This window comes from Cariama cristata, unplaced genomic scaffold, assembly GCF_000690535.1.
Source record: "Cariama cristata isolate BGI_N322 unplaced genomic scaffold, ASM69053v1 scaffold29285, whole genome shotgun sequence".
Classification (NCBI taxonomy): domain Eukaryota; kingdom Metazoa; phylum Chordata; class Aves; order Cariamiformes; family Cariamidae; genus Cariama; species Cariama cristata.
The window spans coordinates 14,911-26,487 of record NW_009616282.1 but is presented as its reverse complement, the minus strand read 5'-3'; the positions used below and the strand labels follow the sequence as shown (position 1 = coordinate 26,487).

Here is an 11,577-nt window from a genome sequence, read left to right as displayed (position 1 = left end):
GTACTGCGGGGGGTCTCACCAGAGGGGAGATGAGGGGCTGAATCCCTTCCCTTGACCTGCTGCTGCCCAGGATACGGTTGGCTTGATTTTTTTGTGGTTGATCTAATAAAATATGAGCATAAAGCAACAGGCTCTGTTTCTCAAAGGCAGCCTCAAACAACAGCCTGAGAAAGCCACCTTAGGCCAGCAGCTAAGAACGCAGTTAGGGCGTCAGGCGGGTACTGAACAGTATGTTTCACCTTTGCTTCCAAAGACAGCAACGAAGTGGTTTAGGGTTTGTACACATCTGTTAGCCATTGCAGATTGTAGGTATGAAATTAATGCAGAGAGGCTGACCCACACCGTCCTCTCGTTCCTACGGGTGATGACTTTTATAGCGGTTGGTGGGACTTGCTGTCCAGTGTGAGCTGCGACTTTCTTTTTTTGGTTATGGCTCATGACGAAGGACAGCGGCCACGCTGGGGAAGGCACTCTCTGCGAGGACCAGTCCCAGCGTCAGCTCACATGCTGCAAGTGTTCTGAAGTTCAGCGTTTCCCACAATTCTGATTTCTTTCCAGGGACAACTGCATTGCTGAATGCAACAAGCTCCGCACCCGGTGATTTATTTCAAAGTTGCATGAAAAAGAAAGCAGATTTCTTCAAATAACTTCAGTGCTATCAAGATGCCTGCTCTGTGGCAGGCTCTCCGAAATGCCTCAGAGTCTTCTCTGCAAGAAGTTTAACAGCGTGGCAGCATCTAGAAATTTTACGATGTCCGTGCTTAGCCCACTTCTCCTCACCGTCCGTACATTATCCACTGAGCCTCTTCTGAACACCTCTGAGACAGCCTACTGACAAACTCTTGCCACAGTAAAGATGATGAACCTTTTTTTTACTTGTCGGAAAGTTTCTCACACAACAGCACTCATTTATCTAAAGCAAAATCATTCAGCTTTTTTGTAGTTTCAAAACACAGCTGAGTGATCTTACCCTAGAACCTGTAAAAAAAAAAATCTAGTTCAAGTCAACGTGTTCTTATTTCGTTTTGTTGACATCCAAAGATTTAATAGACCAAGGACACGTAATATTTCTTTGAACAAATTACTGCATGCTTTTTTTTATCCTTTTAGTTGTTATAGCCACGGTCCTTCCTAGACATCACCGACTTGTAAATATGCAAGATGACAGAATTGTTCTAAGGTATGATGTTATGTGTATAGCTAATCTGAAGAATAACTAAACACTAATAATACAATTAGGTACATTGTAAGCATAAAAGGATTTCAGTTATTAAGCAGATAAAGTCACTTTATTCATTTTTAGTCATACAAACAAGGACACAAAGCAGAAGTATCAGTGCACTGAGATACAAATAAAAATTTCCCACATTAAATATAAATACTAGATTTGCAATTGTTCTGGTAATTTTTATGGACAGGCAATTCATATTTTCTTCATAAAATAGGCACACATTTTATTTTTCCTGCTTCTTGTTCTGCTCCTCTTCCTTCCGTTTCTCCAAGTAACACTTAAGAATGTTGTTTAGCTGCTGCTCACACTGGCTTCCATGTTGTAATCCATTTTCCCATCCTAAAAGCAGCAATAAACAGGGTAATTACATCTCGCTTTACAGCATCCATCATGCAGTTAGTCTGCGGTGACGCAAGCATCTCTTTCCCCAAGCCTATCAAATGGCTCTGATATTTCTACTTTGAAAATTGTTCTTCTTCAGAGTTCAACTGCTAACGAGATGCTTCCTTTGACGTCAACCAAGTAGGTGAATAAAATAATTCCTCTTTTGGTACCTATTCTTGCCGGGCTGCCTTGTCAGGTGCTGCAGAGTCGGCGCACTCCCTTTGTAGTCCCTGCTAAGGCAAGGCCCTACCCCCTCCAAATCCACAAGGGAGCCTCCCTGGGTACTGGGCAGTCAGATTCGGGCAGAGTTTATTCGAGGTACTTCAGAGATTTGGACACTATTCCTTCTCTCGCTTCTCTAGTTCAAAGAAAACCACCACAGAAGAATTTATGAAGAAACGTAACCAAGATATGAACTGTCCCCTTTCAAAGGGGACTAATTCAAGTGCCAACGAAGGGAGAAACACGGTGGCCTCTCTTTCCAAAGTATGCGTACCGCGGAGAGGAAAGAGATACACAGAGCTGAGGGGCTCTTCAGGCATCTTAAACACCTTCTAGCAAAGTTGCAAGGGGTGGGGACAGGCACCATAAGGTAGGTTTGTTTGTTTGTTAAACAGGATTAGCTTTCAAATATGTAAACGCTCAATTACGGTAAACTTCGTAGCAAATATGTGGAAACTGTAAAAAACTGATTTGCAAAAACTGCGTTTCCCTCTGTGGTCCAATAAAACAAACAGATGTATTCACAAGGCAGCAACCTGCAAACAAAGCAATCGGGAATTACTTGGTAGAGTTAGCTGATCTCCAGTAGCATTGCGTTTTTTTCTAGCAGCTCAAAATTTATCTTTCAAATCTAACGAGCCCCTCGTTACAGAAAGATGCTATGTGTTTTTCTTTCCTTTATTTAAGTACCACCTCTTCAGAAATACTGCTGTATAGGAGAATTTCTTTATATCTTGGTTCTGCCTGGGTCTACTACGTAAAAGCGAGCTGGGAAGGGACGAGGAATGCAGCAATGGGTCTGAGCTCTCCTTCCTAGCGTGCTGTTTGTGCTGCTATCTGATGGCAACAAAAGAAGAAGTCCCATTACGGGATAACAATACCCTTCCAGTATCAAAACACCTTGCATATAAAACTGCAAACATGCAACTTGCACACTTGCAAATACTTGCATTTTCCTGCGATATAGTATATTTTATACGTAAGAAATATATTGTTTTATATAGTATGCATACTATATACTTTGTATATTATATAGTATGTAGAGTATATACACACTATAAAGTGTATTATACATAGTTTAATTAAAGATGCGCTGCATGGTTTCAAAAATATAGGAAAAGAAAATATTACCTTTGCAGTGATGAATTACTCTTCCCCACAGCCTGTTCCTACTTAAACAGGCCAGATTTCCAACAATCAACAAATGCCTCTTTGCTCTCGTTAGTGCAACGTTCATTCTCTTTTCTGAGTCTATGAACCCAATTTGTCTTGTTCTTACGCACGACAAAACAATGATCTCCTTCTCAGCTCCTTGGAATGCGTCGACGGTGGACACCTGGACAGCTTTCATTTCAAAAGCCTCAGAGTGTACATCAGTAAGCAAATTCTGAATCTGTAGACAAATAAATATGGATGACGATGAGTTACGCTACTCACAGTCAGTCACTTGTCTTGAGCACTCAGTAGGTCTGAATCTACATGAGACGCGAACTAAGAAACTAGAGAGTGCAATGACAGTAAAACCTCAGCTAATTGCAGGAAACGACTACGCAACGAACCTGTATTTGACAAAACACTGGTGCATTCAGTGTGGCAACAAGTGCTTCTGCTTCCTAATCCAGCAGCCCATGTCACGCCGTGGATGACTGGGTGAGGTACAACTCCAAGCTTGCTAAGCAGATGCCCCTGTTACCTGTCCTTGTCACACAAACCAGTTTGTAACAGCCCCTAATTCATTCATGAAAATTATGCACTATTTAATTTGCCCATTTTCTGAGGGCGCATGTGGAAGGAAAACAAATGGAAAGATTTTTTTTTTTAATCATGTGTTTGAATGAAAAGATTTTGACTAATTTTAGAGGGAAAAAAATACAGATTTTCATTTTTTTTAATAATAAAGAGAAATTATGGTAAAACTCTAGTTTACCTATCCAGCGTTTGTCTCTCACTTCTACTTGACTCTTCCTAGTTGAAATGGAGCCTATGTTTAGAATAAACAAATACATTTAAGAAAACTGTTTTATTGATGATACATTATACAAACCTTGCACATCTGTGATTTATAAAGAGTAATCACACCGACTGCAGATCCTTTAATTCCACTTGCAACCAGAGACTGGATGAGCTTGACTGTAAAATGAACTTCTGCCATGTTATAAAAGCTGTTGTCTCTTTCAATCTGGAAATAGGGAAGAAGATTTCCAATTTAGCTCTCACAAACAGCAGAATGCAAGAAGAAATAGAATGGAGGAAAAACTATGACATTGACTTGTTATATAAGAAAAGTTTAAAAACTTACTTGCTCTACCCCATTAACACTATAAAAACATAGTGTTGGAAGCCAATCCAATAAAGGACTTCTGTCTTTCTCTGAAACACCATCTATCAGACTTCCTCCATAGAACAGCTCGTTGGCTATGGCACTAATAGCAGGGTGACATCGGTACTGTGTCCGAAGAAGAATTGTTTTATGTCCCTAAGGAATTAGGATACAGAAAGGGTGACTAGGAAAAAGAATTACTAAATATTTTGCAATGCCAGCTAGGTCAAACAAGAAATAAGTGGAAACAATTCCTGCGGTAAGCTGGCTTAATCTTCATGCATTCACTTCAACAAAAGTTACAACAAATACGGTAGCCCCCGATTCTTACAAATTTCCGTGCACTGTGAAAACAACACTTACAGAGAAATGCACTAGAATGGAATCTGCTTAATTAAAAAAATAGGCTGAAACACTGATCCTCTGACATCTAAACCAGAACTCTTTTAGTGACTTCAGTGGACCGACAATTCCACCCTCCACCTTTTCTAAAGATGTGGTTTGTAGTACATACCATTAAGCAAAGCCGGTCAAAGAGCGTCTGCTCCAATCCCTTTTCGTGAACACTCTCAGACCCTTGAATAGTTGGTGGTAATTGCTTAGGGTCTCCAACAAGGACTAGCTTTTCACACTGAAACCTAAATAAGAATGTTAAAAAATAAGGAAAAAAGTTCTAAAAAGGATGTCAAACTATTCATAACAAAACCACGTGCTGTGTTTATATATCACAGATTGCTTTCCATCAGGCTCCCTTCTCCATCACCCTCCTGCCACGGTTAAAATAACATGGTAACTCAAGGAAGCCACTGAAGAGCAGGCCTCAATTTAAAATGACTCTTCTTGCTTTCTAAGGTGAGACCTCAGAGTCCACATTCTTAAAAAGATGTGCAAGTTTGGCAATTATTTGAGGTTGTGTCGCTGCTAACTAAAAGTCACTCCCCTGCTGAAACACAAAAGGAAGGCTGTACCTTGCAATCGGAAGGAGAGAAGCGGGTTCAGTCATCTGACTGCACTCATCCAGCATCACTACAGGAAACTTAAGAGTATTCAGACAAGGGAAGGGGCAGGCAGCACAGGTCACTCCAACCACTTTTACCTTTGTTGTTAGTAAGGGGAAAACGGGTAGACAAAAAGTGAAGATCATTTAATAGTTAATCTCTGTGTAGTACATAACTATAGCTTCCGCAGTAGAATACACCTAAATTAATGCTTAGCAGTTCTACCGCATGCTGTGTCACACTCACTAGGTCTCAAAAAATTATATTCTAAGTTCCAGTAAAAGGCACTGTGTGCGCACAGAGATGCATCCAAGGTTATCATTTCTTATGCTTGGGGTGTTTGTACATTGGAATCATTCACAGATTCACGTATTTTAAGACCAGATCTGGTCTGGTACAGAGAGAGTTCAGATTACACAATCCTCCAAAACCTTCTGAGCCCCAGGAGCAACAGTGGCAGCAAGGACCAGTAGGTGTAAGCACAGGAAACAACTTGCTCAGATCTGCTTTGTTACAATTACTCTGCAACAACCTGGGATTTTTTTGAGTCTAGGACTGAGGAGAAAAGGCAAATAACTGAAAAGACCAGAAATTGAGAAGGTTTTTCTACAGGAAGTAGTAATCTCAAAAGGTAATACTTTGATGAAAAGTTACTTAAAATATATTTGAAATCATCTTGGCAGTTGATACGCAACTCTGGGATAGATTTAGCTCAGTCCTTATCTCTTACCTTTATGACTGTATACTTAGTTTCAAGGTGACAGTGCAGACTAGCTGCGCTCAGAAATTTTTTTCTCCCCACCTTGTAAACTAGATTGGTAATATTACATCAGATTGCAACAAAGTTCAATAAGCGTTTCTGTCTCATATCACTAAACAAGAACTGCAAGTTCAGCTCAAGAGAAGTCATACACAGACACTAAGCTACACCTGTGGAATCAGACCTGTCCTAGTTCTAACATTAATTTTATTTTTCAAAACTAGGAGCTTGGCAGGTGTGAGAGGGGATTCCCAGTTTCCATTTGCTGGGCCTTGTGGATAAGACACTGTGAATCCCCACTTTCCCATCCCATCACTTTGACTGTACCTGTTGCAGTATAGTTTTATTGGTCCCCAGTTTATGTTGCTCAATACTCTTCCTTACGTACATTTTTTCAACTGGAGTTAAATCTTCTTTCATAAGAGCAAGCAGCTCTTTTAACTGCTCGTTTTCATTTCCTGAGCCAGCATGTAAACTTCAAAAAGATTTTATAACATGCATTACAATGATTGAAAATAACAGCACTTTCAGTATTTGGTAAACACCCAATACAGAAAAATAATCATACTTTGTACGTAACAGCACTTTACAGCAATGTACTAACCTATCCCGAACCCAGCTGAGATAGACCAGTATAATACCTGGTTTAAAACAGACCTTTATCCCATCAGCTGAGACCCTACCACCCCAACCAGAGACATACACGTAGTAAATGACTTCTCCAAGTACAGAGCTGACTTCAGAGTGGAGAAGAACCGAGGACAAGTTTTTCATTCTTAGACCATTTTATACCCTTGGTATGCCACTGACACTAAGGAATGGAATTTTCATCTTTACCCATCTTGAACTTTACTTTGTTCTCTCAAATTGTGTTGAAAGTACTATGTAGATTGCTTACTTTTAAGTAGTTAAAGGCCAAACCCCAGAACGCTATAGCAAAGATAACTTGGGTAAGTAGTACAGAATTCCTGAGTTGTTACCATTAATTCTCGGAACATTAAATTTATTACTTCCTCCTAGTTCTTTTTGTTACAGCACTACATATCAATTTCAAGTACGACTGTTTTGCTTTTCCTCCTTTCGTAAACTCCTGAATCTGTAACTGCCGTTATTTTGTTCTCTTTTACTACTTCCCATTTAAAAGCACTAGCTCTATTCAGCAACAAGTGACATTCCCAAATCAAGGTAAAATTTCTCCACGGTGGGGGGAATCCCAAGATTGGCATATTACAATCACATTTTTAATGACTTCAAAGTAGTACTTTTACAGCTTGCATACTATCATGAATCTTAGAATCGCTTCAGATCCCTCAAAGACTAAGATTCTTACCTATGGGGAAGAATTGCTTTGGTGATTTTCCTAATACTTCCCACTCTGATAAAATCCTCAAATCCAAGATCGAGTAGACTTCAAAGAAAAAGAGATGATACATGTTACAGAAATGTAAAAAGAAAATTTGAAAAATTTAAAAGTGGTTCTAAAAAAGCTGACAGACACATCACAACATCAAAGAACGCAAACTTCTGCGATTAACCAGATGAAGTAATTCGGGCCACAATTCAAGTAAATCAAAGTAAATTACCTCATCATGATTTGTCTCAAAAATGCTTAATGCCTTTATGATTCTCCTCTCAAAGTCTTCCATTTGTGCTTTCCCTTCCTTTCTTTATTCTTCCACACCATGAGTTCTATTTCATGTTAGCTTCATGCTGAAGCTTTCCGACTCTCTCTGCCTCTCCCTCTCTTTCCATCCCTCCTTACCCTGCCCCTACTGCTACTTTACTAAAGATTCCTGAGCAATACTCCTTTCTGTCATGATGAATTTTAATAGTAAATTTGATGAGAGTAGAACCCGATATTAGTCTCAAGTAAAGCCTTACAGTCTTTTAGCAGATGCATGCTGCGCTAAGGAGCAAGGGTAAAATTAAAGCCCACATGTGAGACTGGAAAGAATGCAATCTTTTTGAAGTGTTATACTGGAAATATCAACGCCATTTTCTTTACCATATTAGTGGATTATTGTTTTTGGAACAATAGTCTGTAAAAATCTCAGTAACCTACCCCAGCAGTATCCTGTCAACGGCAACGTTAGTGGAAGAAGCAATCAGAAGTTTCCATGGAGCTGGCCTTGGCCCCTCCGTAGCTTCACTGCTTTCAAAGAGCTGTACTAGGAACAAGATCACCACAGACAGCAGATAGCTCTTTCCAGCTCCAAAAACACCTGGTATTTTGAAAGCAAAAGCCACAGTTACAAATGAAAATTTTATAGCAAGTACAGTTTTAATCAATTGTTATAACTTAAGTTTATCTTATGAAATATATTATGCTGTGATTCCTGTAATAACATTGCACGTGCTTGCTTCAGCAGCTCCAAAGATCCAGGGGCAAGCAGTTGCCTTACGCTTCACATTTACTGCCTGCAAGAAGTTTACAAAAGAACTACGGAAGAGGGGAAGCTAAGGTATTTTTCCTAAATTTTCTGGTTGAATACATGCATTACCTGCTAAGGAGTCTCATCAATACATTAAAATAATACAAACACAAGTATCCGCATGCACATCCCTCATACCATGTCCTCAGGTACAGAATAAGGAATTTGAGAGATGATTATTTTGGAATGACTAATAATTTTACCTAGATTAATATGCCTGACAGGCTAACAAAAGTTTAGGCAATTTAAGTCTCGTGGTATTTGTACTAAGAGTGTCTCCTTATTGTCAATGTATATACTTTGATAGGATCTGAAAACGTACGTTTATGGCAACTGCTTTTCAGTACTGATTAAAAAAAAATTTAAAAAAATCTTTGACCTAAAATGTTACTAGCCTTGTTGTACATGTTGAAAAGGGACAAAACAAAAATAGAAGGAATTATGAAACAGCAAGGAATAACGTGGAATAGAAAAAAATTTATATGATAATTTAGCAAAGCTGACACATGACAAAAAGTGTTTTTAATATGAAAATAAATAAACGGAAAACACTAAATAACTCTGATTTTGTGTATAGATCTTGCTAGGAAAGAACTCTCTATTTATGTGAAATCCTGCAAAAGGCAGAATGCAAATTCAAGGATCGAAAGCTCTGCACTGATAGAATGGATGTTATAATGTCAAGGTTGTTATCAGAGGGGCCTCATCCAAGAAATGAATTTTCAGGAAATGCATGAAGTAGGTAAGGACAGCAGCGTTACAAAAGAGTTTAAAAGGATATTCCATACACAGAGGCGGTTTATCCAAGCTCACCTTTTGCACTACATTTAAAATAAGTCAACATTTACCTAGACATAAGAATCTCCCTTTAAGTCTGCCTGGAATTGTAAATATATGGTTGAGAAAACAAGTCTACTGTTTCATCACTGAGAGAATTTAGGGATGTTTCACTAACACTGGCATTACATATTGATTAGCATTTTTGCAAAGAAACAATAGCAGCAAATTTCGCAATTATCTGCTATATACCACGTATGATTGTGATAGGGAAGATCTGATGTTCTCCCGCTGGTTTGATGTTTTCACATGAGGTCATCATCTGAGCTATCTGAATCAGTGATGTAGCTTGATCTGGGTTCAATGAAAACGTTTGGATCATCTTTTTAGCTAGTCCCATTGCCACTTCAGTGCTGACAGGTCCATACATCATTGTGCGTTTCAGGCTGATGGCAGGTGGAATAAATTTCCTTTTGTTGACTCTATTAGAAGCATTTTCAGAATCAAAATTCCTAAGAAAAATACAATGGTCAAAAGTTGCGGTATAATGCTGCATATGTATAATTTGTATCTCATGGTTCTGACATTCTTACTCACCTGACATTACAATGCTGAGGCTTTATGGTTAGCTGACATAATTAAAAGTTGCTGCCCCCTGCACCCTGACATACACCTGGGCTGCATGTTCCTGCCCTTTATTACTTCCCTGGGTGAAAGCTGGATCATATGAAACAGGTTTTTGGGTTTTATCATTCTTGCTGTATGTCCACGCTTTCAATCTGACTTACTCCAAGCCCACGAGACTGACAGAATTAAGAGTGGTAGAATGTAGTCAGAGACAGTAGGGGGTCATTTAATTACTTTTTTTTATACAGTGAATTGTAAGCAGTCTTGGAAATATCCCTACATTGCTACGATTTTCCAAGAAAATATTTTATTTTCAGGTTTTGTGTCAAGTGACTCTAAAAATTTGGAAGGAAAAAAACAGGTCCACTGAACCCGTGTGAAGCACATACATTAACTTAATACAGATCAGTCAGGGACAGTACTATCAGTCTAATGGTCATAATAATGCCCAGTATTCATCTCTAAGTTGTAAAACGTGGGCTGCAGGTAAGTTTTAAGGAAAAAAAACAACTTACAATCAAGTTAGAGTTAAACAACCGATATAGTTTCATTTCCACATAAATGAAAGTTGCATTATCAACAGTTCATTCCTTGCACTGTTTTTCCGATTTTAGTTTTCCTCATCCACTTTTTAATAGGGCAAACTCAATGGTATTTTTGTTGGGTTTTTTTCTGTACCTATTGACATATTGTATGCTCACAGTATCACCGAAACAGTAACTTACATCTTTAGTAGATATGGTATTAGTGGTAACGTAGATGGAGTGAAGTGCTCCTCCAGATTTCTTAAAGATGTAAGCTCACCACTAGCATTACAAACCAGCAAGGCATGAACAAACACTGAAAAGGCCACAGAAAAATAAAATTAGGAAAAAATGAAATTAGCCAAAATTTCAAATCAGCTAGATAAATTAATTACAAAATGCCAGAAGAGTAATTAGCCTCCTGTAACAGAAACGCAGTTAACCCAATTACCGTGTCTGACTGAATATTATAGATGAGGAGAGACCTATTAGCCCTTCTTTTCAAGGCGTGTTATTTTGAAGTATTTGTGATTCCAACATCGAGAACCTTCTGGGAAGGAAGCTTAGATAAAAATCCTTACTCATTTTAGAAACACTCGGGATATTTAGAAGGCTTTGGAATTTAGGAGGTGAATTTTCTAAGTAAACTGTCCGCATCACAAGAGCTAAGCCGATGTTTGCTTAAAAAAGACAGGACAGGAACATAGGAACACCTCCAATGGGCCGGACTCAAGTTCCATCTAGCCTGTTTCCAAAGTGTACAAAAGTGGATGTCTAAGGGAGAGTATAAGAACAGAACAAGTATTCAACTATATTTTTCTGAATTTACTGCCAGTTTCTTAAGGTTCCGGGGCTCAGAGATTGCCCAAGTTACAGGTTTCTAATATGTTTATTAACCCACATACCTCTATTTTGCTGCTGTTTATCACTGCCAACAACTAAACATTACTTAAAGCTTTATTTTCATATACCTTAGGGCTTTAGTTTTGTAATGGTTACAGAATTATGAAATAATCTGTATTTACTATCACAAAGAAAGTTAGGACCAAAAATTTCCTCAGAAAAAATAAAATGCTGTGATTCAACAGCAGTAAGACTGGAAAGCTATATATTAACTCTTCCAGACCCTGACTGCTTGAGACATCCAGTCCTGCAATTCACACTCAGGGAACAAATGAAACCAAACCTCCACTTGCATTTGAAGCCCATGATTTTGATAGCATGTATGCTCACAAAGAATTTGTGTGCCATTGCATTTTTTTTTTCTGTATTTTTTAGTCTTCAGAACAGAAGTTTAATGTA

General features: G+C 38.6%; 1 protein-coding gene across 1 annotated transcript in view; it reads right to left on the bottom strand.

Moving 5' to 3' along the window:
• Positions 1-1,443: 1,443 nt before the first annotated feature.
• The window catches only part of ZGRF1 (zinc finger, GRF-type containing 1), a 24,125-nt gene continuing 13,991 nt past the window's right edge, over positions 1,444-11,577 (bottom strand). The window contains exons 16-26 of the mRNA XM_009700124.1: positions 10,477-10,591; positions 9,377-9,636; positions 7,978-8,137; positions 7,246-7,323; positions 6,243-6,390; positions 5,126-5,253; positions 4,672-4,795; positions 4,137-4,313; positions 3,882-4,016; positions 2,969-3,230; positions 1,444-1,570 (exon numbers count right to left, since the gene is read on the bottom strand). Coding sequence (XP_009698426.1) covers positions 1,455-1,570; positions 2,969-3,230; positions 3,882-4,016; positions 4,137-4,313; positions 4,672-4,795; positions 5,126-5,253; positions 6,243-6,390; positions 7,246-7,323; positions 7,978-8,137; positions 9,377-9,636; positions 10,477-10,591 — 1,703 coding nt within the window. The 3' untranslated portion in view covers positions 1,444-1,454. The remainder of the gene's footprint in view (positions 1,571-2,968; positions 3,231-3,881; positions 4,017-4,136; positions 4,314-4,671; positions 4,796-5,125; positions 5,254-6,242; positions 6,391-7,245; positions 7,324-7,977; positions 8,138-9,376; positions 9,637-10,476; positions 10,592-11,577) is intronic.